The sequence below is a fragment of the Sapajus apella genome, unplaced genomic scaffold (genome assembly GCF_009761245.1).
Source record: "Sapajus apella isolate SASKATOON/1434 unplaced genomic scaffold, GSC_monkey_1.0 scaffold144, whole genome shotgun sequence".
In the NCBI taxonomy this organism is placed as follows: Eukaryota; Metazoa; Chordata; class Mammalia; order Primates; family Cebidae; genus Sapajus; species Sapajus apella.
The window spans coordinates 1147253-1171842 of record NW_022437084.1 but is presented as its reverse complement, the minus strand read 5'-3'; the positions used below and the strand labels follow the sequence as shown (position 1 = coordinate 1171842).

Here is a 24590-nt window from a genome sequence, read left to right as displayed (position 1 = left end):
GTCTCTGTCCCTCTCTCTGTGGGCCTCTGTTCCCCTCTCTCTGGGGCACTGTCCCTTTCTCTGGGTGTCTGTTTTTCTCTCTCTGGGTCTCTGTCTCCGTATGTGTGTGTATGTGTATGTATCTCTGTCCCCTTCTCTCTGGGTCTCTGTAGCTTTCTCTCTGGGTCTCTCTCTCTCTCTCTCTCTCAGGGTCTCCATCCCCCTTTGTCTCTGGGTCTCTGTCCTCTCTCTGGGGCTCTATCCCTCTCTGTCTCTGGGTCTCTGTCCCCCCTCTCTCTCTGGGTCTCTGTCCCTCTCTCTGTGGCTCTCTGACCCCTCTCTCTGGGTCTCTGTCTCCTTCCTTCTGCCTCTTTATTCATCTCTCCCAGATCATCTGTTCTCCCCTTTCTGTGTCTCTGACGCACACAGTCATTCAATAACCACAAGCTATCCTTCTGTTCTGCACTTGGGCTCACAGTTTCCTCCCTGAGGCTCAGCTTACCCTGGCTGTGTGGTGGGCACAGCAGCATCCATCGCACAGGGCTGTGGTGGGACCTGGAGATGTGGTGGCCTCCTTCTCCCTCCCACCCCTTCGGCTGGGGAAGGCTCAGGCTGGGTGAGTGGAGAAGAACCTTCCCACGCTCTTGCCCCCTGCAGCTGCTTCATTGATGAGCATGTGACCCGCGTGGCCTGGCTGAACCGCTCCAACATCCTGTACGCCGGCAACGACCGCTGGACCAGCGACCCTCGGGTGCGGCTGCTCATCAACACCCCCGAGGAGTTCTCCATCCTCATCACCGAGGTGGGACTCGGCGACGAGGGCCTCTACACCTGCTCCTTCCAGACCCGCCACCAGCCGTACACCACTCAGGTCTACCTCATCGTCCACGGTGAGCCCTCGGCTGGTGCTCAGCTGGGTGGAGGGGTGGAGGGCCTGGGGGAGACGAGGCGTGGGGACAGATACTCACCAAGTGTTCTCCAACCCGGGGGTACGTGGCGAGGAAGACAGATGCAGCCTTGCCCTTGGGGATTTCAGCACAGCAGAAGGAGGCTGGTCACACAGACAGCGACACACCTGCTTGATCACTTCTAGGGCAGGAGAGCTACAGGGATGACGGGGCGCTTGGGGGAAGAACACATTCATTAGTTCTGCCCCACTCCTGGAGTGCCTACTCTGTGCAAGCATTGATCTGGGCACCAGGGCTACAGAGCAAGGCAGGCTGTCCCTGCGCCTTGGGAGCTGATTTTCCAAGGAGAGGCTGGTGGCCAGGGTCGGGGAGGGGGCTTCCCAGATGTGACATCTGAGCTGATGCCTTTGGCTGGGCACAGGGCTAAGACCAGAAAAGCAACAGTGTGTGCAGGGGCCAGGCGAGAAAATGAGCCAAGGGTGTGAAGGGAAGTCCCACGAGGCTGGAAGTGCCAGATCCAGAGCAGGAGAGATGGGGCTGGAAAGTTCCAGAGCAAGGCAGTAGGCAGAGGGACAGGTGCAGAGAGCGGTCAGGACCCGGCTCCTGAGGCATCTGAAATGGTGGAGGACAGGGAGCACCTAGAGAGACAGGACCTGGAGACAGGGAGAACCCAGGGGGATCCTGGCAGGCTCCAACTCTGGAGCCAGACTGCCTGGGTTCCAAACTCAGCACCCTGTCCACCAGCCCAGGGACCCTGAGCAGGAGGAGAGGCCCTGGACTCCTCCTTTGCAAAATGGGGATGGCGCTGTCTTATGTCAAGTCCCACACGTCGTCAATTAGAAGAGCCATTTTTATTTTATGCCCTGCTAGAAAAGAAAAGAAAAAAAAAAGCACTACTAATGATATCCTGGCATCTTATCTCGAAGGGCCATCCTGCTTGGAGAAATGTTCAAATGGGGGGGAAGGGCGGGGAAGCACAGACATGTCTTCGAATTGATGAAATACAGTAATGTCCACCCCAGAGGCTGGTAGTGAGTGTCCAGTCAGTGGATTTTGGCAAAGCACTTAGAATAGAATCTGTCACACAGAAAGTTCCATGTGGGTACTTGTTAAATAAATTAATTTAAAATAATAATAAATACAAACAGAGACAGAGAAAGGAATTCAGACCCCGAGATGGAGAAACCAGGTTAGGATGAAGGTGGAGAGAGAACAGAGACAAGACCAGTAATTAGACAAGAAGCGGCCAGCCCCAGACAGAGGTTTCAGAGAAAATAGCAGAGGCTCCTGGGTCTGAGGGAGGAGGGGCTGGTGGTCTGGACTCCTGGGTCTGAGGGAGGAGGGGCTGGGGGTCTGGACTCCTGGGTCTGAGGGAGGAGGGGCTGGGGGTCTGGACTCCTGGGTCTGAGGGAGAAGGAGCTCCAAGTCTGGACTCCTGGGCCTCAGAGAAGAGGGGCTAAGGTCTTGAACCCCTGGGTCTGAGGGAGGAGAAGCTAGGGGCCTGGACTCCTGGGTCTGAGGGAGGAGGGGCTGGTGGCCTGGACTCCTGGGGCTGAAGGAGAAAGGGCTGGGGGCATGGATTCCTAGGTGTCCACGTTCAGCCTCTCCCCCTGCCCGCAGTCCCAGCCCGCATTGTGAACATCTCGTCGCCTGTGACGGTGAATGAGGGGGGCAATGTGAACCTGCTTTGCCTGGCTGTGGGGCGGCCAGAGCCCACGGTCACCTGGAGACAGCTCCGAGGTGAGGACCCCATCCCAGGCCGAAATCCCATCCCCTACTGCGCAGTCTGGGCCCCTCCATTCCTCATATCCCTAGCTAGTTTCCCAAGCCCGCTTATCCCTGGCCCCTTGGCTTCCCCTCCCACCCTGCTTCCAGTTATCTCATCCACAGACCCCAGACCCAAGAGGCTTCACCACTGGCCTGCCACCTGCCATCCCAGGCCTGGGCCACTGCTTCTGCCTCACTTGCCAAACCCCAGTGTCCCCCATGTCTCCCCACTCAGGCTAAAGTCCCCTGCCCCTAGATGCCCTAAGCCAGGCTGCACTAGCAGTCCTGCATACATCTCTGCCTCTCTTCTGCTGGATACTCTAGCCCAGTGGGCCTCACAGTATGGACCCCAGATTTGAAGCATCAGCATCCCTTGGGAACTTGCCAGGAATGCACTTTCCCAGGCTCCAGCCAAGACCCGCTGAATCCAAAGCTCCCTCCCCCTCAACAAGCCCCAAGAACCAGTGTTCAGGGCTACCCACAGACAGCACCAGAGTGCCCACACATGACAGTCCAGGTCCTAGACATCAGCCACCAGCCCTTTTATGTGGATCTCCACCAGCAGATACCAGACCCCTGGATCCTCATTCTCGGGGTCTTCGAAGACCCATGGTGCCGATCACTAGATTCCATTCCCTGAATCCCTGGATCCTGCCCCACTGGGTCATTTGAGTCCCATGATCCTGGTCTTGAGATCTGGGATCTCTGGGTGCTCTAAGTCCCAGAGGGTCTTCTGAGACTGCTGCTCTGTTATATTTGGATTGCTGATCCCAATCACCAGATCCTGATTCCCTAGACCTCATGAACCGGATCCCAGAAGGACCCTGCTCCACTGGATCTGTATTTACTAGATCCTTCGGAGACCTAAGATCCTGGGATCATCGTCCCCGTTGGGGTCCTCCCCATGGATCCCCATGATCTGAGTCAGATTCCTGGAGGGATATCCTGAACCCTCAGATTTTCTGACCCACCCCCTGGGTTCCAGATACTGAATCCCAGACCCTCATTCCTTCTCCCACCCCGACCTGGAGAGATCCCGAACCCCCGGCCCCGCAGCCCCTCCCCCACCCCACCCCCATGACCCGGGCACTCCAGGCCTTGCCGTGCCTGCCCCGCTGATGTGTGTCCGTGTTGTGCCCGTGTTGTCCCGTGTTAAGTGTTTGTGTCCGGCCCTGCCCCCTCCTCCTCCTTCCACCCACAGACGGCTTCACCTCGGAGGGAGAGATCCTGGAGATCTCTGACATCCAGCGGGGCCAGGCCGGGGAGTATGAGTGTGTGACTCACAACGGGGTTAACTCGGCGCCCGACAGCCGCCGCGTGCTGGTCACAGTCAACTGTGAGCTCCCCCTCCCCCCCAGTACTGGGCACGAAAGGGTGGCGGAACCCCGAGTCCCTGGGGAGGAGGGGTCTGAGGGAGGAGGAAGCCCCGGGCAAGACCTCCCGGCCTGAGGGAGGCGGGGCTGGGGGCGGGACTCCTTCCGTCCCCACGCGGCTAAGAGAATTCGCTGACCCTGGCCCCTCGCCAGATCCTCCGACCATCACGGACGTGACCAGCGCCCGCACAGCTCTGGGGCGGGCCGCCCTCCTGCGCTGCGAAGCCATGGCTGTGCCCCCCGCGGATTTCCAGTGGTACAAGGACGACAGACTGTGAGGACGGCACTGAGCGGGGCCGTGGGAGAGGCAGGGGGAGGTCCTTAGTCCCTTGGGTTGTGGGGCAGAGGGTGGAGGAGGGGGGCGGGGGAGGGCAGCAGAGCTCCGGGTTCCGGGAACTGGTGCTTCTAGGTGATGGGATCTGAACAGCCCCAGGGAGACAAGCTTGGGTCCCAGGGTGATGAATGCTGGAGCCCCATCTCCCCGGACTTTTCAGGGAGCTGGTCAGGGGTCGGGGGTCAATGCTGAGGATCTGTCGGGCAAGGTTTAGGGGAGCAGCAGAGTTCGGGAGTCCCCAGCAGCTGGGGGTGCACCCTGGGAGGCGCCAGGGTGCCTGGAGAGAGGCAGCGGTGGGCGTGACCCGGGGTCCATGAGGCGCTAGAACCCGAGGCGAGAGTTCACTGGGGTAGGGGGCAGAATGCCGGCTCTCCGGGAAACCGGGAAACGATCCTGAGAGGCGGGGGGCGGGCCTGGCTGGGCGCTGCAGCCCGGCCCCTGACCCGGATCCCCGACAGGCTGAGCAGCGGCACGGCCGAGGGCCTGAAGGTGCAGACGGAGCGCACCCGCTCGATGCTGCTTTTCGCCAACGTGAGCGCCCGGCATTACGGCAACTACACGTGTCGCGCCGCCAACCGGTTGGGAGCGTCCAGCGCCTCCATGCGGCTGTTGCGTGCGTCTGGGGGCGGGGCGGGGCGGGGCCGGGCAGGTGGGCAGGGCCGGGCAGGTGGGCGGGACTAGGAAGGTGGAGACCCTGGGACCGCCCCGCAGGCTGACCCTGAGCTTAGGAGACCGACTCTGAGACTGAAAAGCACTGCCAGTAAGAAACCGATCCACGCAATCAGTATTCCTTGAGCGCCAGCTAAGGGTTGGGCGTGGGGGACACAGCTTTGCACAAAAGAAACAAGGTTTGTGCATTCGCAGAGCTTATGGTTAGTAGGAGTAGAAAAGCAATAAACAAACAAGTGGACATGTAGATAAATAAGCAAACACATATATAAACAAAAAATAGTTTTGGAGGCCAGGCGTGGTGGCTCACACCTGTAATCCTAGCACTTTGGGAGGCCAAGAAGGGAGGATCACTTGAGCCCAGGAGTTTGAAACCTGCCTTGGCAACATAGTGAGACCCCATCTCTACAAAAAAAAAAAAAAAATTAAAAATCAACCTAACTAGGTGTTGCACGCCTATAGTCCCAGCTCCTCAGGAGGCTGAGGTGGGAGGATTGCTTGAGCCTGGGAGGTCCAGGCTGCAGTGAGGTATTATGATTGTACTACTGCACTCTAGCCTGGGGGACAGAGCAAGACCTTGTCTCAATAAAATAGAGGAATGGGGTGGTGGCAAGATGCAGGCAGGGAGACGAGGGAGGAGGCTGCCGTAGTCATCAGGTAAGGGATGGCAGTGGGTGGCACCAAGTCTCTGTATTGAGAGAGTTTTGGAGGTGATGCCCCTAGGACCAGTCATTGGACTGGATGTGGAGGGCTGATGGAAGAGGAAAGTCAAGTCAAAGGTGGTCCTGAGATTTTGGCCTAAGGAGCTGGGTGGATGGGGCTGTACACTGAAGTATTGATACCAAGAAGTGATTAGGAGGGAGGCTGGAAGCCAGTGTGTGGGGAGGAAAGTGTGGGAGGCAGCAGTTTGGGGTATGCTAAGTATAAGATGACTGGCAGAAATGCCAGATAGACAGACTCTGCAAGATAGAAAGGCAGACACTGAGAGTCCCAGGCTAAGACAGTGAAAAAGTACAGATCTGAGAGCATCTTCTATAAACATCCTGGGCACAGTGGCTCACACCTGTAATCCCAAAGGAGGCCAAGGCAGGCTGATCGCTTGAGGTTGGGAGTTTGAGATCAGCCTGGCCAATATGGCAAAACTCCATCTTTACTTAAAAAACACAAAAATTAGTCAAGTGTGATAGTGGGCATCTTTAGTCCTAGCTATTCAGCATGCTGAGGCAGAAGGATTGCTTGAATCCAGGAGGCAGAGGTTGCAGTGAGCCAAGATAATGCCACCGCACTCCAGCCTAGGTGACAGAGCAAGACTGTCTCAAAAAATAAAAATAATTTAAAAATAATAATAAAAGCCAGGCTCAGTGGCTCACACCTGTAATCCCAGCACTTTGGGAGACTGAGGCAGGCGGATGACGAGGTCAGGAGATTGAGACCATCGTGGCCTACGTGGTGAAACCACATCTCTACTAAAATACAAAAACACAGCCAGCTCTGGTGGTGTGCACCTGTAATCCCAGCTACTTAGGAGGCTGAGGCAAGGAAATTGCTTGAACCAGGGAGGCGGAGCTTGCAGTGAGCCAAGATCACACTCCACTGCACTCCAACCTGGCAACAGAGCAAGACTCCATCTCAAAAAAATAATAAAATTAATAAATAAAATAAAGAGTCAGAAAAGCAGGCACACCTAGTGAGAGACCCAGAAAGGCCCCTAAAGAGGTGGGTTCAGAAGAGACATGCCCCCTGGAGAAACACACAAGGGGTCCCCCACTCTCAGGCCTCCCTCCATGACCCCCTCTCTTCCCATAGGCCCAGGATCCCTGGAGAACTCAGCCCCGAGGCCCCCAGGGCCCCTGGCCCTCCTCTCCGCCCTGGGCTGGCTGTGGTGGAGAATGTAGGCGCAACCCAGTGGAGCTCGCCTCCCCCTGCAGGGGGCCTCAGGCCAAGAGTGAGAGAAAAGGGGGAGCAGGAGCCATGGGTCTCGTGGGGGCAGGAGAGCTCTCGGCCACTGAGGAAGAAGAGGAGAGGAAGAGGAGGAGGCAGAGGAAGAAAGATCTTTAGAGAACCCATCACTGTGAGGGATAACGCAAAATTATGCATCTTTCTACAGCCATTCTCGCCACCCGTTCACGTTTCCGATTGTGACCCACTCCCGCCACCCCATACCCCTCTCTCTTAGCTCAGGCTGTCAACTGGCTCGTGTGGGTGTGACTGTGTGAGTGTGAGCCTGCATGTGTGTGTAGGTGTCTGTGTCTCTGTGTGTGTGGGTGGGTGGACTGGGAGAGGGGACTCAGCCGTCCTCCCATCCCCGATGCCCCCATGTCCACTGTCCCCAGCCCTACTGCCTCCCACCTCTGGCTGGAGGTAGATGTGGGGCTCTGCAGTGGAGGCTGTGAAGAGAGGCTCACCAGGCTCCTGCTTCCCCAATATATGCACGCACACTGACCCTCCCCCTGTTCAAAGGGCATCTCCTGGCAGGTTGGGAGTGGGGAGAGGTGTCGCATTCACCTGTCAAGCTGTCATTCAGCCTTTGTGAGTAAGTGGGGGACCTCCATCTGGGCTCTGGGCTTCCCTGCTGTCAACCACCAGCTTCCTGTAGCCAGAGGCCCCATTGCTGGCTCAGTAGCCTGAGACCTTCCCACTTTCCTGTCCCTCCCCACCCTGGATTTTCTGGCCCCCTCCTGGGCCAATCGGTGCTTCCATCCAACTGTCAGACTGGTGGCAGGAGTCGCCTATCTGTTTCAGTGCTTTGCCCTACCCCTGCCACCACTCCCCTTGGCCTTGACTTCCCCACCTGCGGCACCAGCCAGCTGCCCTTGGGGCCTTTGCAACCAGCCCACAAGTGTGGGCTTGCTCATCTATCGCTCCCTGGCCTCTCCACCAACTGTACCTCCCAAAGGCTACCTGACCGCACACACGCGCACACACACACACACACACACACACACACCAGCGACTGTGACCAGCAATAGCCCCCTGGCTCCAGCTGTCCTGTAGCTGGTGACTAGCTGTAGTTCCTCCTGGGTAGGCATCTGTTGTCAGGAAGCGACGCTGAGAGGCTGCAGCCTCAGCTCTGACTGTAGGAATACTCCACCCTGGTACACCACACCACACCAAGTGGGGGACAGAGACGCATCACACAGACATCCTGAGCACAGACACAGATGCCATGTCAACAGCTCCGACTCCCAGGAGACCCTCTATATAAACACCCACCCCAAACCACACCACCCAGAGTCTGGTGGAGAAGAGGAGAGGGCAAGGCGCGGTGACTGTACCTCAGACAGGGGCACGGGCCCCATCCCACATTGTCTTCCATTCCCAGGGTCCAGGGGATGGGGTGGGACTGGGGAGGGAGGCCAGGGAGGGGGTGGGGGGCCCTGGGGGCCGTGTGTTCCAATTCATGGGGAGTGTTGAGACCACCACACCAATAAACGCCTTTTTCCAAAGTCTGCCTGCAGGTGTCAATATCATTAAGGATTTGTGTTAACGAAGGACAAAAGGTAGCAGTCAATTGGTGCCTCTCCAGCATCCTTCCTACCACCTACTTTCTCATCGGTAGGTTTGGAATTGACTCATTACAGAGATGCCCTGTGATTGGCCTAAGCCGCTCAGTACATCCCATTTCCCACCGTGATTGGCTCAGAGATGGGCACATGACCCAGTAAGGCTAATGAGAAAGTGAATGCATTCCTGAGAAGAGATGCTTTTCTGCTGGATACTGTGGCTCTATGATGTGAGGTCTATATCTGTAGGGTTGCTTTTCTCCATCACATGGAGACATCTTGGGTCTGTGGGGATAGCAGTGGTAGAGAAGGCAGCATATGGAGCCTGGGAATAATAGCAATGCTAAGAAGTGCAGAGTGGAAACCTTAGAGAAACTGAGTCCATGATGGTATCATTTGAGCAGCTGGATCAAAACTTAACTGATGCCCACATCTTCATTTATGTAAGCAATAAAGTCCCCTGTATATTTAAACCAATTTGCATTGGGTTTTCTATCTCTAGTAACAAAAAGGAAAATGAAAACGAAATAGATACAGAAGAGATGTAGAGGGCCCATAACTCCAGCCCTCACCTTTCCAAAAGGACCCAGGGGTTCTATTTCCCAATGGCCTTTTCTACCCCAATCATTGAACAGAAGTTCTTCCACATGCTTTCCTTCCCTGAGACAGATGTTGGGTGCCCACATTAGAGTTGTTTGGTTCCTTGTTCTTTGCTGGCAAATCCACCTGTTATGATACAGGCTAGATATTTGGTTTCCCAGCCTCCTTTGCAGCTATGTGGTCAATATGGGTCAAAGAGACATAAAGGGAAGTTTGCTTATAGGTTTCCAGGAAAGCCCTCCTCCCACTCCATGAGAGGGAAGAAGGCAGTGATAGGGGAAGGTGGGGGGGTGGGTAAGATATATAGGAAGGAAGTTCTGCCTCCTTCAGTTTATCTTTGGATACAACTGTATGAAGATGTGATGACTGGAGCTGCAGCAACCATCTTGCTACATGAGGCAACATGCTTGGAGAAAATGTGCCAACCCACTGAGGGTGGCAGAGCAGATGGATGCAAAGGGCCCATGTCTTTAAAGGCATCACTGAGTTGCTGAGCCAGCCTGAAACCACCCACCTCCATATTCCTTGCCAGCATTTTGTTCCTGCGGCCAAAAGAATCCTCACCAACGCACTCTCTAAATTCTCAATTAGAAACTCAGCTGAAAAAGCATAACTTATGCTGAAGACAGCAGCAGCAAGCCCAACTCTTCACTGGCATCAAAACATTTGATCAGTCAACAAATATTTATTGATTGCCTGCTATGTGCCAGGCTCTGGGTTAAGTGCAGAGATAATGATGTGGTCTCTGCTTTCGTGAAGCCCTTAGTTTACAGAGAGCGTCTGAGGCCACACAAGTAATTACATATTTATGTATCAGGAACGGCAAATTCAAGGATTCTGTGACTTAACCCAAGACTAAGGGAGGGGTAAGGGAATCGTCATCTGAGATGGCAATTGTTACCCTTAGACTTGAGAAATGAATAACATACGGGAAAAAGAAGTGTTCTAAGCAGAGCAAATTCTAGGGGCAAAATCAACTGCGGCTGAGAGACAGCCTGTGATACTAGAGTCAGGGGGCAGAGAACATCTTGGGAAGGGAGGTCAGGGAGGCCGACAAAAGCCAGACCACAAGGCTTTGAAGGTCACGATGAGGACTTTGGGTAGTATCTGAAGGGAAATGCACAGGCCACAGAAGGATTAAAGAGAAGAGGGACGTGATCTGATCTGTTTTTAAGATGAAGATGCTGGAAGCTGGATGGGGTGTAGCCTACAGGTGGCAAAGTGAATGTAGGGGGATCTTTTCAGAGAACAAGGCCAAGCTCCCTCTCTAGTTCAGAGCAACACAGCAAGCCCTGCCTGTCTGCTGCAGGGCCTTGGAGGTTGTGCAAACCACACTGTTAGATCAGCAGGACTTTCCCAGCCAAGCAGTCACATCTCCTTACTTGCACAAATACAGGAAGACTCCTCTTCTGCAGCATGAGAGGGAGACAGAAAGTCCCACTTTCAGGGTCCAATCATCAGTCACAGCAGGCCCTGCCTGCTGCTGAAGTGACATAGGAAGTTCTGACCCAAAATGCCCTGTGCAGGGCAGGCCACTGGCTCTGTTCACACCTGCGTGGCTGCCCGAACAGTCTTCGGGCCTCCACCTACAGAGGCAACTGGACTGGGGTCTATGGCCTGGAAGAGAGAGGTGGGGTGGGGGGTAACTCAGTAGGTGTCCTGGATGTGACATGATTCACCCACCTAACTTTTTCCAGCTCTTGCTTGAACTTTTTAGAAATTATCTGAGCACCCTCCATTTGCAGAAGGAAAAAAAAATATTTGGCTATCTTTGGTGGAGCTAAGCCAGGCAACAACTCAGCTTTTTTTTTTTTTTTTGAGACAGGGTCTCACTCTGTCATCCAGGCTGGAGTGCAGTGGTACTGTTATAGCTCACTGCAGCCTTCACCTCTCAAGCCCGAGCAATCCTCCCACCTGAGTCTCCCTAGTAGCTGGGACGACAGGCAGGTGCCACCATGCCCAGCTACTTTTAAAATTTTTCATAGAGATGGGGTCTCCCTATGTTGCCCAGGCTGGTCTCGAACTCCTAGGCTCAAGTGATTCTCCCACCTCAACCTCCTGAAGTGCTGGGATTACAGGCGTGAGCTACCACGCCCAGTCACAACAACCCCACTTTTATGGGGAAACAAGAAAACTGTACCCCACTTCATAGAGAAAAAACGGCCTTGCCCAATTTTTATGGAAAAGAAAAAAGGAGGGGCCGGGAATGCTGGCTCAGGCCTGCAATCCCAGCACTTTGGGAGGCCGAGGTGGGCAGATCACTTGGGGTCAGGAGTCCAGGACCAGGCTACCTACCATGGTGAAACCCCATCTCTTCTAAAAGTACAAAAATTAGTTGCATGTGGTGCTACATGCCTGTAATCCCAACTATTCAGGTGGCTGAGGCAGGAAAATTGCTTGAACCCAGGAGGCAGGGGCTGCAGTGAGTGGGGATGGTACCACTGTACTCCAGCCTGGGCAACAGAGCCTGACTCGCTCTCAAAAAAAAAAAAAAAAAAAAAAAAGTAAAAAGAAAAAAAAACTCTAGGCAAGGCGGCTCACGCCTGTAATCCCAGCACTTTTGGAGGCCAAGACCAGCAGATCACAAGGTCAGGAGATCGAGACCATCCCTGGCCAACATGGTTAAACCCCATCTCTACTAAAAAGTACCAAAAAATGAGCTGGGCATGGTGACGTGCGCCTGTAACCCCAGCTACTCGTGAGGCTGAGGCAGGAGAATCACTTGAACCCGGTAGGCAGAGGTTGCAGTGAGCCGAGATCGTGCCATTGTACTCTAGTCTGGGTGACAGAGTGAGACTCCATCTCAAAAAGAAAAAAAAAGGATATCCTACCTCATCCTCCTTTGGAAGAGAAACTGGAATTCCCTTATTTTAATATACATCAAAGTTGGGCACGAAGCTCTGTCCAACTATGATGCATTTTTAAAAATGAAGTTATACAGACTGTAAACTAACAAGTAAAACTGGAGTTAGATAATCGAGACCCTCTCATCTCCCTGATTATAATACAAGAAGTTCTGCCCTGATTCCAGAAGGAAATGGGGACACCCACACTCACTTGGTGGGCCCTAATTGGGCTGTGGTCCTCCAGTGGGACTTTGAAGTCCAGAGGCCATGAAATCTCCACTGGGGTCACACTGTGCGTCTTCTTTTCTGAGGGGGTGACCACGGGGACCAAGGTAGAGGGGTGCTTCTTTTTCTCAGGAGTCTTTCCTGATTGAGAGGAGGAGGAAAAGCAGGAACACGTGATTGGCTGCCCCAACATGCCAACCCAGCCAATAGCAAGGGAAGCTGATCTGAGAGGCGGAGCCTTATGCTAGTTGGCTGATTTGGGGGTAGGAAGGCAGGATGGATGATCTATGACGGCGCTAATTGGCTCAGCCAGGTCATCTATGGGCCTCATTCTAGGGTCCCACCCGGTTGACTGTGATTGCCCCTTCCCTGGTCCCCTAGCTCACCCCGAAAGCGGCACAGGCAGCAGATGCAAAGGAGGAGGAGTATGGCCAGCAGCACCAGGCCCAGTAGGGAGCCCAGAACGATGCCAGCAATGGCCCCGTGGCTCAACGTGGGTCCTGGAAGAGACAAAGAGAAGGGAGAGAAGGAGAGCAGGAACCAAGGTTGGACCCAAGTTTCCTAAGCCCCCTAACTTTGTGCGGGGACCCAGGAGTCCAGCCCCCCCGCCCCTCCCCTCCCAGAACCCAGGAATGTGGGACCCCAGCACTCTCATTTAACAGTTACTGAGTGACCATGGTGTGCCTGGCTCTCAGCCAGGTAATGAGGATTCATTAGTGGGCCAAAGGGGAAAGATACCTACATTTGTGGGCTTAATTCTAGGAGAAGTCAGAAATAAATGAGTAACACATAACATAATCACAGACTGTGCCAAGAAAGAAAAAGTGATGTGACAGAGATAATGGGGATCGGGCATGGTGGCTCACACCTGTGACTGCCAACACTGTGGGAGGTCAAGGTGGGCGGATCACTTGAGCCCAGGAGTTGGAGACCAGCCTGGGCAACATAGCAAGACCCTGTTTCTGCAAAAATAGAAAAATTAGTCAGGTGAGGTGGCCGGGCCTGTAGCCCTAGCTACTCAGGAGACTGAGGTAAGAGGATCACCTGAGTTTGGGGAGGTTGAGGCTGCAGTGAGCCCAGATCACGCCACTGCACTCCAGCCTGGGCCACAAAGCGAGGCCTGTCTCAAAGAAAGAAAACAAACAAAAAAAAAAAAAAAAAAAAAGAAATAGTGGGAAGGGATGTGACATTTAGTAAGAGTGATGAGCTAAGGTCCCTGAGAAAGTAACATTTGAAAGAGACTTGAAGAATAAAGACCGGGGCAGTCATACTAAACCTGGGGAAAGGGCGTAAAATGCAAAGGCCCAGAACTAGGAAAGAGCTTTCTCTGTTCAATGAAGGCCAATGTGGGTGGATAATATGGAAGGAGGGGGCTGGAGGTGGAGGGTGAAGTAGAAAAGGTTTCCAGGAACCAGATCCTGAGAGGGTCCTGCAGAAATTAATGGAAGGCTTTTATGTAGGGCAGCCGCATGATCTGATTTTCATAACTTTGGCTTCTACATGGAGAATGGATTATAGGCGAGCAAGAGGGAATATAAAGAGGCCAGATAAACAGCTGTTACAGTCCAAGCAAGTGAGGATGCTGTCTTTGACCAGAGGCTTGGAGTGAAGATGAAAAATATTTTGGAAGGAAAATGGACTGAACTTGCTGCCAATTAGGATGTTAGGGGTGATTTGGCCTGTGAGTAGTGACATTTATGAGGATGGGGGAAGACCAGAGGGTTGGGAGATGCAGTTTTGAGGGAAAACATCAAAAGGTCTGTTTTGGACACATGACATTTGAGATGATAATTGGACATCCAAAGTGAAGATCTTGGCTGGGCATGGTGGTTCATGCCTCTAATCCCAGCACTTTGGGAGGCCGAGGCGGGTGGATCACTTGAGGTCAGGAGCTCAAGACCAGTCTGGCCAACATGGCAAAACCCTGTCTCTACGAAAAATACAAAAAAAATTAGCCGGCATGGTAGCTCACATCTATAATCCCAGCTACTTGGGAGGCTAAGGCAGGAGAATTGCTTGAACCTAGGAGGCAGAGGTTGCTGTGAGCTGAGACCACGCCATTGCACTCCAGCCTGGGTGACAGCCAGACTCTGTCCCAGGAAACAAACAAACAAAAAAAACTGTGAAGATCTTAAGCAGGGAGCATCCTTTTCAAGAGAGAAGTCAGGGCTAAGGATAAGACATGTGGGAGTCATCTGAGTATTGAAGGCCATGAGAGTGAGCACAATCACTTTGGGAGTGAGGATTAAATCCTGAGACACTCCAATGGAGGAGTGTTATCAGCTGAATTGTGCCCACCCTAAAAGAAAAACATATGTTGAAGTCCTAACCTCTGTTCCTGTGAATGTGACTTTATTTTGGAATAAGGTCTCTGAAGATGTAACCAAGTCAATTTGAAGTCATGAGGGTGGATCCTAATCCAATATAACTGGTGTCTTTAGAAGAAGAGGAGAGGACAGAGGCTGGGTGTGGTGGCTCATGCCTGTAATCCCGACACTTTGGGAGGCTGAGGTGGGTGGGTCACCTGAGGTCAGGAGTTTGAGAACAGCCTGGCCAATATGGTGAAACCCCATCTCTACCAATAATACAAAAATTAGCTGGGCGTGGTGGCACATGTCTGTAATCCCAGCTTCTAGGGAGGCTGAGGCAGAAGAATCGCTTGAACCCAGGAGTCGGAGGCTGCAGTAAGCTGAGATCGTGCCATTGCACTCCAGCCTCGGCAACGAGAGTAAAACTCCATCTCAAAAAAAAGAAAAAAAAAAAACAGGATAGAGACACACACAGGGAAAAGAAAGCTGTGAGAACCTGGAGGCAGAGGTCGAAGTGATGCAGCTGTAAGCCAAGGAATGTCAAGGACAGAACAGCTGCCACCAGGAGCTAAAAGGAGACACAGGAGGATTCTACACAGCATCTCAGAGGGAGCAGGACCCTGTCAACACTTTGATTTTAGACTTCTGACCTCCACACCTGGGAGAGAAGAAATTCCTGTTGTCTCAAGCCATGCAGTTGATGGTACTTTGTTAGGGCAGGCCCCAGGACACTACAACAGGGAGAGAGGGAGGATCTGGCACAACAGACTGAGAATGGCTAATTGGACTACCAGGAAGCCCGGGAGAAAGTGCTGACAGCCCCAACTCACTCACCGGCCTGGTAGACCCGGCTTTGCGATGGAGTCCCTGGCTGGTCCCCCAGCATGGGCAGAATCCGAAAAGTCCAGGTCCCTGGGTTCCGAGATGGAAGGGGCACCACGGCTGACCGCTCCTGAGGCCCCAGGATAAGCAGGGAGACCCAGTCCTTGTAGGTTGAAGTCCTGCCCAGATTAGGCCCATCTGGCCATGCCTGGATCTCAAAACTGCTGATCAGGGCCCCTCGCTCCACATCCCAAGTCAGCACAGCTGCATCTCGGGCTCTTTGAAGCCTCCACGAGGATATGGAGGGTCCTAGAGAGATGTGGGGGAGGCTGGATTTGTGGGTCTGGGAGGGGAGAGGGAAGGGAGGTAGGGAGCTGTGGTCCTGGGTCTGGAGGAGGAGGGGCTGGGGGCCTGGACTCCTGAGTCTGAGGGAGGAGGGGCTGGGGGCCTGGACTCCTGGGTCTGAGGGAGGAGGGGCTGGGGGCCTGGACCCCTGAGTCTGAGGGAGAAGAGGCTGGGGCCTGGACTCCAGGGTCTGAGGGAGGAGGGACTGCAGGCCTGGATCCGAGGTCTGAGGGAGGAAAGGTCTGGGGCCTGAACTTCTGGGTCTGAGGGCCAGAGGGGCCTGGACTTCTGGGTTCTTGGAAATAACGTGGCTCACCAATGAGGGTGATCTGGTCACCGCCAGCACCCAGTGCCCCACTGCACAGCACGGAGTAATTTCCCAGGTCCCAATCCAGGCTGAAGTTGCCGATGAGCAGCTTCCGCCCATTTTGACTGAGCCGCAGGCGACTCCCGCCTCCTGGAGCCAGGGGCCGCCCTTCTCGGGCCCAGGATGCCCTTGAGGGTGGGGGACAACCAGAGGCCTCCAGTGCCACCTCTGCCTCCCCTGACCGTGTCTCTGCCACCAGCGGATGCAGCAGCACCTCTCGGGGGGCCTCTGCAGGTGGGAGGAGCCGAGTCAAGAAAGTCAAGACTTTATCTTGGATTCAAAGAACAGGTCCTATGCCCTATTTTAAATCAGATGGTGGTAAGCCCTGGGCCACCTGAGAAAGAACTGCCAATTCATTCACTCATTAGCTTATTTATTCATTACCTAATTTCCTCATCAAACACTGATTGAACACATACCATAGGGGCAGGCCCTGTACTGGGAAACTAATATTCTTCTCAGCTATTGATTCTTCTTTATTATTTTATAGTAATAATAATTATAAGACCTGGTCTTGCCACACTGCCCAGGCTAGTCTTGAAATCCGAGGCTCAAGCAATCCCCCCCGCCCCTGACTACCAAAGTGCTTCGATTATTGCCCCCGGCCTCGTTACTCTCTAAAACATCACTGTTTTCGCTGGGGTCTCATGCCTGTAATCCCAAAACTTCATGTGGCCAAGGCGGGCGGATCATCTGAGGTCAGGAGTTTGAAACCAGCCTCGACCAACATGGTGAAACCCCGTCTCTACTAAAAATACAAAAAAAAAAAAAAAAACAAAAAAAAACTTAGCTGGGCGTCATGACATCTGTTTGTAATCCCAGCTACCAGGGAGGCTGAAGCAGCAGAATCACTTGAACCTGGGAGGTGGAGGTTGCAGTGAGCCGAGATTGAGCAACTGCACTCCAGCCTGGGCGTCAGAGCAAGACTCCCTCTCAAAACAAATAAAAACAAGCAAACAAACAAAATAAACAAAACCATCACTGCTTTCTCTCTCTGAACACGTGGGAAAGTGATGACCTTCTACACCCATCCCTGCACCCCTCCACCACGAGGTGTAGAAAAAACTTTGTCCCTTTTCCAGTTTGAAGAAAGTTTAGTCCTGCCTCTTCCTTGTACTAAGGAGGTACCCCATACCCCTTCAGAATTTCCAAAGGACCAAAGAAAAAGTCTCTCTCCTCCTCGAGAAACAAACAGCACAAAAAAAGCCCCGCGCCCTCTCACCCGGGATGACGGTGCAGGTACGCGTGGCCACCAGGTGGCGAGCAAGGCAGGTGATGGGGACGCCGTTGAGCCGGGGGTGGGCGGGGACTGCCGCCAGCAGCACGGAGGACGCCGGCCCGGCGCGGATGCCTTCAGGAAGACCCTGGAACTGCAAAGAGGCGGCAGGGACCCCGCCGGGCCACGAGCAGCGGAAGCGGAGGCTGCGGTCCCCGGGACCCCCTTCGACGGAGCACTGTGGGGCCCCGGGGGGCAGGTCTGCGAAGGGAAGGGAGAGAACGAAGATGGAGTCCCTCGCCCATCTCTTTTCCAGCCCCGCCTCTCCGCGCGGTGACCCCACCCTTCTTCGCTAGCCTCGCCCCAAAGGTTCTCACACCTCCCACCTGTGATCCCGTTCCCTTTCCCCGTTAACTTCTCCGCTAAGTAGGTAACCCGAAGCCCCGCTGACTGCTCAGCTTTCTTAAGAAAACGGCATCTTCATAAAATGATTTTTTTCTTCCTAAACGTAACTCAGCCTTTTTCTTTTCAGCTCCACTCCTTCCGCCAGGTTTCTTCGCCGCCTCCTGGACTGCTCTCCGAGAAGCCTCCTCTTTTCCTAGATATCTCGCCCTTCCTTGTGGACCCCGCCCCCTTTCTAAGATAATTCTGCCCGCTTTCCAAATGACCTCGCCCTTCTCCCTTGTGACTCCGCCCCTCTCCCCAGGTACCTTCTCCTTTTGCTGATCCCACTTACTGGCCCAGAAAACTTAGTTCTTTCCCTTTCTAACTCCCACTCTTTGCTATTTAACTCTGCTGTCGACTTTGTCGAGAGTGCTCCTTGCCTAGGGATGTCCGCCCTCTCAGTGCTGGGCCGGCCCCTCTGTCCTGGTCATACCTGCCACTCCATTTGGTTCCTTCCCTTGTCCTCTTTCTGGCCCCGCCCCTTACACTAGGTATCTCCGCCCCTTCTCGCTGGCCCCGCCTACTACAGTAACCTTCCTCCTTCTTGGTGACCCCGCCCCCACGCTGGCCCTGCCCCACCCGCCGGTATCCGGCTCCTCGCTGGCCCCGCCCCTTTCGTTTAGCCCCGCCCCTCCGCCCCCGCCCCACCCCCCAGGGATCCGCCCCCCACTCTCCGGCCCCTGGCTCCCACCTGCCACCGTGAGGTTGAGCAGCGAGCGGCGGCGGCTGCTGGTGCGCGGGTTCGCAGCCAGGCAGGCGTAGGTGCCTGCGTGGCCCGGCCCGACCGCGGGCAGCAGGAGGCGCGGCCCAGCGGGCACCGCGGCCTCGGCCGGGTCCGCCAGGCTCCACGCTATGTTGGCGGGCGGCCGCGAGGCGGCAGCGCAGTGCAAGGTCACGTTGCTGCCCGCAGTGACAAAGAGGGCAGGTGCGGCGTCGCGGTCCGAGGAGACCGTGATGATCGGCGGGTCCGGGCCGTCTGGAGGGAGGAGGGGTCGGGACCGCGAGGGTCGGGGTCACCTGGGACTCCGCTAGGACTCCGGGAGACTCGGCCCCCAGTACCCCCTGTCCCCAACCCGAGGCACCACCACTTACAGAAGACGCTGACGTCGGCGGCAGCCTCCCGGTGGCCGAAGGGGCTGCGGACGCGGCAAGTGTACCGGGCGTGGTCGCTGCGCACAGGGCGCGTGATGACCAGCTGGTCTCCCTCTGAGCGGATCCGGGGCGGCTCGGCTCCCTCCGGGTCCGCCGCCTCAAGGGCTCGTCCATCCTGGCTCCAGCTCAGCTCCCCACGACCCGGCCCCCACCCCAGGCAGCGCAGCCGGAGCTCGGCCGCCCCCTCTTCTGTTTCTGGGGCCTTGGGCTGAACCGATAGCTGGGGTAGGGGTTCTGCGAGAGGGAGAACGGGCTCAGGACCCTGTCCGGGAGCCCATCTTTGGTCCCCTCCTCTCTTACACCTAAGACTTCTGGCCCCAGCAGCTGCTCCCTCTAATCACCTGGAGTCCCAAGCCCCATCCGTCTCCTCTCACAAACGCATGAGTCTGAGCCCCCAGCCCTCTCCTCTCCAGGACCAGGAGTTTGCCAGAGGGGGTCCCCAGCCTCCTCCTCCTCCCTCAGACCCAGGAGTCCATGCCCCCAGGAGTCTCGATCCCAGGTCCAACTTTGCACAAACACCCCTGCCTTGAACCCTAGCTCTTTTCCTCGCTTCCTCAAGACAGGAGTCCTCTTCTCCCATCCGGGGACCCCTTTCTCCAGGAAGGAAACGTCCTCAGAACAGCACCGTGACTTGCCCAAGGCCTAGCAGAGCAGAGCAGCCCCTGCCTCCTGCACTTTGGACCCCAGGGCCCACTTACCATACACACCCACAGTGAACTCCTGAGTCTGCCGGGAGACCCCTCCCCGGATAACCTCAGCCGTGTAGACCCCTGCATCATCCAGCTGGGCAGAGGAGAGCTCCAGAACCCCCCAGACCTGGTCAAATCGCAGGCGGTCTCGGTGAGCAGGGTCCAGGCTGATCAGAGGTGCCCCTGGACCCAGGCCACCAGCTGCCAGCACCTTAGAGCCCCGGTGCCAGACCACCAGAGGAGCAGGGGGCCCAGGGCTGGGGACTGAGACCAGGGGAAGCCGGATGGTGGTCCCCACCAGCACAGCGAGTGGGCCCCCCACCTGCTGGGGGATGCTTGCAGCTGAGTGGGTCTCTGCAGAAAAATTGGATTCAGGGCTCTGGGCAGAGAGTTTAAGATCCATGTCATCAGGGAAGAATTTTGAATCTGGGGCCTCAACAGATACTTTGGTATTGGGGACTTGAATAGAAATGTTTGAAGGTGGGGTCTTAACAGAGAAGGGAGGCTTGGGGTCTTTGGCAGGAACCTGAGGATCCGAAATACCAGGAAATACTTCAGAACCAGGGGTTTCAGAGAAGGGGGAATCCAGGCTCAAATCTTGGCCGTCAGCAGAAACATTTGACCAGAAGGATCCAGACATGTTGTTGGAACTCAAGGCCTCAGGAAACCAGCTGGAATCAGAGATTCCGGCAGAGCCTTTTGAATCCAAGGACTGATCTGGAAATTTCCAGCTGGGAGGTTTGATGGAGGGAACTTCTGCACCCAGCCCCTGAGAAGAGCTCTTTGAGTCCGAAGAGAAGGAAGAGAAGTTGGTTTGCTGAAGTCCAGAAGAGGATCCGAGGGTGAGGACCCCTATCAAGGAGGCTGCAGAGAAGAGGGGAAGGCATTGGGGGAGGCTGCTCAGGGAGACTGACTGGGAGGGGACTGAGCAGGAAACTTACCCAGAAGGAAGAGTGGCAGAGCCTGTGGGGTGTCCATGGTGCTGGCCTTACTGAAAGGACACTGGAGTGAGACCCAAGACTGCACCTCTCCCTCCCGGGTGAGACGAGTCCAACAGGACTGGTAGCTTAGCTTCCTGGGAGGGGAAGGGAGCCAGACCCAGAGGGAGGTGCCAGGATCCCCAACCCCGATGTGGTGGCTGAGGTGCCCACCCCACCCCACTCTTCATTAGCTGGTCAGCCTGATCCCTGCACTCCCCACCCCTAAGTGGAAAATGAAGTAAAGATTCTCAGCTAAAAATGTGGTAGCAAATTTGTGGGACAAAGCCAGGAAGACTTCCTGGAGGAGGGTGAGGCGACCTTTCTCAGAGCCCCACCTCTGAGGGCCACAGCCAGAGAGCAGGCTTCCTCATCCCCAGCCTCCTGGCCCCTTCCACTCTGTCTTGCCTTCAGCCTCAGATACCCACATCTAATCCTGCTCCTCCTCTGCTCCAAACCCTCCCATGGCTCTCTGTTGCCCTCAGAACCAAGTATCCAGGTTCTACCTCCTGCCAGGGCCTCTATCCTGAGACCAGAGCTGCATTTCTGCGTCCCCGAGGCCCTCACATGGCCTGTGTCCTGCTAAACTCAGAATCTTTCCTCTAACCCAAACTTCCTCCTACCTCCAGAATGGCTTCACCATCTTCAAAAATGCTGGGAAACATTCCCATCTCCTCCCTCCCCCTCCCCACTGTCAATCTGAGTCCCACCCCTCCTACGTCCTAAACCTCTCTGTCCTTTCTCCTCCTCTCAGTTCTCACTGCCCAGGCCCTGTCCTCTCTCCCTACCCCGTTGCCCTCCTCTGCCCAGTCTCTTCCAGTCCCTGCCAGGGTCCTTCACCCGGAGCTGAACCTGTCCTCCCCTGCTCACAGCTCTCCCCTGGCTCCTCAGCACCCTCTGGAGACATCCAAGCTCCAAAGCAAACCCACCCAGTCACCCACCCCAGCACTTAAACATCCTGACGTTCTTATCCTGCCTCCCATCTCACCTCCCGGTCCTCTACCTGGAATGCTCTCTCCCACTCTCCACCTCCCTCCAGCCTGGCTAAACCACAACTTGTCCTTCAGGTCTCACCTTATTAAGAACCATGGTAATTACCACTTCGTTTGAGCCAGGAATTACGCTACATGTTTCGTATGCATCATCGGGCTCAACCCTTCTAAATACCCTATGAGCTGAGTGTCATTATCCTCACTTTACGTGCCAAGTGACTTAGGCTCAGAGAGGTCAAGGGACCTGCAGGGGGTTTCACAGCCAGAGGGAGAAGCTGGACTTGGGACAAGGATATTCAGACCACTGACTCCTGATAGCTTTTCCTGCCATCCCATGCTGAGCTTAGGGTCTCTGCTCAGCTCCCAGTCCTCTGAACTGGGGTAATAATACCAGTAATAACATATATATTTCTTGAGATGTAGTCTTGCTCTGTTGCCCAGGCTGGAGTGCAGTGGCACAATTTCAGCTCACTGCAGCCTTCATCTCCTGAATTCAAGTGATTCTCCTGCCTCAGTCTCTGGAACAGCTGGGATAACAGGCATGCACCAACACACCCGGATAATTTTGGTATTTTTAGTAGAGATGGGGTTTCACCATGTTGGCCAGGCTGATCTTAAATTCCTGACCTCAGGTGATCTGCTCCCCTAAGCCTCCCAAAGTGCTGGGATTACGGGTATGAGCTGGGATTATGGTTCTGGGTGTGCTGGGATTACGGGTATGAGCTGGGATTATGGTTCTGGGTGTGCTGGGATTACAGGTATGAGCCACCATGCCAGACCTAATACTGGTAATAATATATGTTTATCACTTTTTGGATAGCAGGTGTGATTCTGGGTGTGCTACATAAATTAACCTTTCAAAACTCCATGGAGTAGATTATGTAGCTTAAAGAGGGCTGCAAATTTGAGCCTCCTCCCATTGAGATGCGGGGTCTATGTCCCCAGTCCTTGGATCTGAGTAGGCTCTGTGACTGCTAGAACAAGAGCCTAGCATGGAAGGGACCCGGTGCCAGGATCAGCATCTAGGCCGTCACATGCTGCTTTCTGTATCATAGGACATTCCCTCATGGAACCCAGCGCCCACACTGTGAGGAAACTCAAGCAGGACCGTGGAGGGGAATCATGGCCCCCTGGTCAGCAGCCCCAGCCAGCTTGCTGGCCATGTGGGTGAGCCCTATTGGAGTCAATCCCCTGACCCCATTTGAGCCACCCGAACTGATCCTGCATGGAGAGACAAGCTGTCCCTGCTGAGCCCTACCCAGATTCCAGACTTAAGAGCACAATAAACAAGTGTTATATTAAGCCACCAAGTTTTGGGGTGGTTACGCCAGAACGGACAACCAGAATGTAGGTATCACTAATTCTATCTGACAGAGGAAGAAACTGAGGCTCAGGGAGTAGTTGCCCACCCAACCCTCCTAGAGCCAGGAATGGGTCAAGTGGGATTTGATCCAGGGCCCTGGGACCCAGAACCCATGCCCTTAACACCTACATGATGCCGTTACTATTTTGATCTGCAGATACGGCAAAGGAAGCTTGAAGACAGGAAGGAATCACCCAAGACCTAGCTGGCAAAGCTGAGAGTGAGGACATGAAATCAATATATCTGACTCTGTCAGAAGGCCAGAGGAATGGAACACGATTTTTAAAATAAAAAATTAGGCCAGGCGCAGTGCCTCACGCCTGTAATCCCAGCACTTTGGGAGGCTGAGGTGGGTAGATCACTTGAGGTTAGGAGTTCAAGACAAGCCTGGGCAACACAGTGAAACCCCATCTCTACTAAAAATACAAAAATTAGCCGGGCACAGTGGTGTGTGCATTGGCAACACGGCAAGACTCTGTCTCAAAAAGTAATAATTAAAAAAAAAATTAATCTGGCCGGGCGTGGTGGCTCACGCCTGTAATCCCAGCACTTTGGGAGGCTAAGGTGGGTGGATCACCTGAGGTTAGGAGTTTGAGACCAGCCTGACCAATATGGTGAAACCCCATCTTGGAAAAAAAAAAAAAAAAAAATTAATCTGGCTCTAGACCCGGGCTGTTCATTGCCACACCAGGTTTTGATTGTCTGTGGCTCGTCTGTGTCTCAGACCAGAACCAAAGCTTCTGGCCTCATTCTCTCTTGTGTCCCTGCTGAGACTGGGGATACAAGAGAGAATGAGTGTCCTGCAAACATTGTGAATAAAAGCCCTTCTTCTCACTCACCTCAGATATTTGTGTTCCAACACTCAACTTGGATGTCATCTCCCTGGGAAATCTCTGCTCCCACAAGCCAGGCCAGGTCTCCCAGCTGGGTTCCCAAGGGCCCAGTGTGCCTCCACGCCTAGCATACTTCACCCGAATTACAGCTGCCTTTGTCTTCATTGTCCCCCGCATCAACTCCTCACGGGCAGGGATTGGATCCACAGGGCCTGGCACACAGAAGACTCAAGTAAATGTTGAATGAACCAAATAATGTGTCTCTAGGAAATGAGTAAACAGAGACAGATGTGGACAGTCAGTTTTATTGCCATCTCTGGGAAGGGCTCAAATCCGCCCGATCTCCCTCAGCTTGGCCACCAGGTCCTCAGTGGTCTCCACTTTGACGCCGGCTGTGCGCTGTGGCGGGTCCTCCACGCTTATCACAGAGAGTTTGGAGGTCAGGTCCACGCCCAGGTCCCCAGGCTTGATCACCTCGATCTTCTTCTTCTTGGCTTTCTGCACATGGGAAGCCACTGTTCACAGGGATTCGGAAGCCCTGCCACCCTCCTGCCACTTCCTTCCCATGGGTGCCATGCCTGCAGACCAGTCCCATGGGCTGAACCCTCTGGACACACCCACTGGCCAGGACACACGAAACTTCTCACAGGGCCACACCTGGTGTGGATAACTCATGCTGGCTGGGAGGCCCAACTACTGCAGCAGTCTTCCTTTAGGTAACCAACTCAGGAAGCCCTTCACTGGCTGCAGCAGACTGGCAAACCCATCCTTTTGGTAGTAATGACTCAGTGGACTTTTGGTTGAAATGACATGCTGAAGGCTCCCAATAGGCTGAGATGATGCAGTGAACCCTCCCTATAGGCTGAGATGATGCAGT

General features: G+C 54.6%; 3 protein-coding genes across 3 annotated transcripts in view; 1 reads left to right on the top strand and 2 right to left on the bottom strand.

Moving 5' to 3' along the window:
- Positions 1–8479, top strand: part of IGLON5 (IgLON family member 5) — an 18680-nt gene extending 10201 nt beyond the window's left edge. Inside the window, exons 3-8 of the mRNA XM_032264568.1 lie at positions 637–869; positions 2508–2627; positions 3856–3990; positions 4181–4301; positions 4820–4974; positions 6837–8479. Of these exons, the coding sequence (XP_032120459.1) occupies positions 637–869; positions 2508–2627; positions 3856–3990; positions 4181–4301; positions 4820–4974; positions 6837–6925 (853 nt within the window). The 3' untranslated portion in view covers positions 6926–8479. The remainder of the gene's footprint in view (positions 1–636; positions 870–2507; positions 2628–3855; positions 3991–4180; positions 4302–4819; positions 4975–6836) is intronic.
- Positions 8480–9650: 1171 nt separating this feature from the next.
- VSIG10L (V-set and immunoglobulin domain containing 10 like) lies at positions 9651–21195 on the bottom strand. Its single transcript, XM_032264573.1, has 10 exons — positions 20490–21195; positions 19558–20412; positions 18800–19093; positions 18399–18683; positions 17270–17524; positions 15997–16275; positions 15348–15644; positions 12591–12704; positions 12191–12345; positions 9651–10750 (listed from the first exon to the last, which is right to left on the bottom strand). The coding sequence occupies exons 1-10, from the start codon at positions 20524–20526 to the stop codon at positions 10679–10681; spliced, it is 2643 nt and encodes an 880-aa protein (XP_032120464.1). The 5' UTR covers positions 20527–21195; the 3' UTR covers positions 9651–10678.
- A 2805-nt stretch (positions 21196–24000) lies between these two features.
- ETFB (electron transfer flavoprotein subunit beta) overlaps positions 24001–24590 on the bottom strand; it is a 10909-nt gene continuing 10319 nt past the window's right edge. The window contains exon 6 of the mRNA XM_032264571.1: positions 24001–24211. Coding sequence (XP_032120462.1) covers positions 24041–24211 — 171 coding nt within the window. The 3' untranslated portion in view covers positions 24001–24040. The remainder of the gene's footprint in view (positions 24212–24590) is intronic.

Coding starts and splice junctions, on each gene's coding strand:
- VSIG10L (XM_032264573.1), bottom strand. CDS start 20,526: ATGGACACCCCACAGGCTCTGCCACTCTTCCTTCTGG. Junction 19,094..19,557: donor GTTCACTGTGGGTGTGTATG/GTAAGTGGGCCC, acceptor TCCCTCTCGCAG/AACCCCTACCCCAGCTATCG. Junction 12,346..12,590: donor CTGCCTGTGCCGCTTTCGGG/GTGAGCTAGGGG, acceptor CCTCTCAATCAG/GAAAGACTCCTGAGAAAAAG.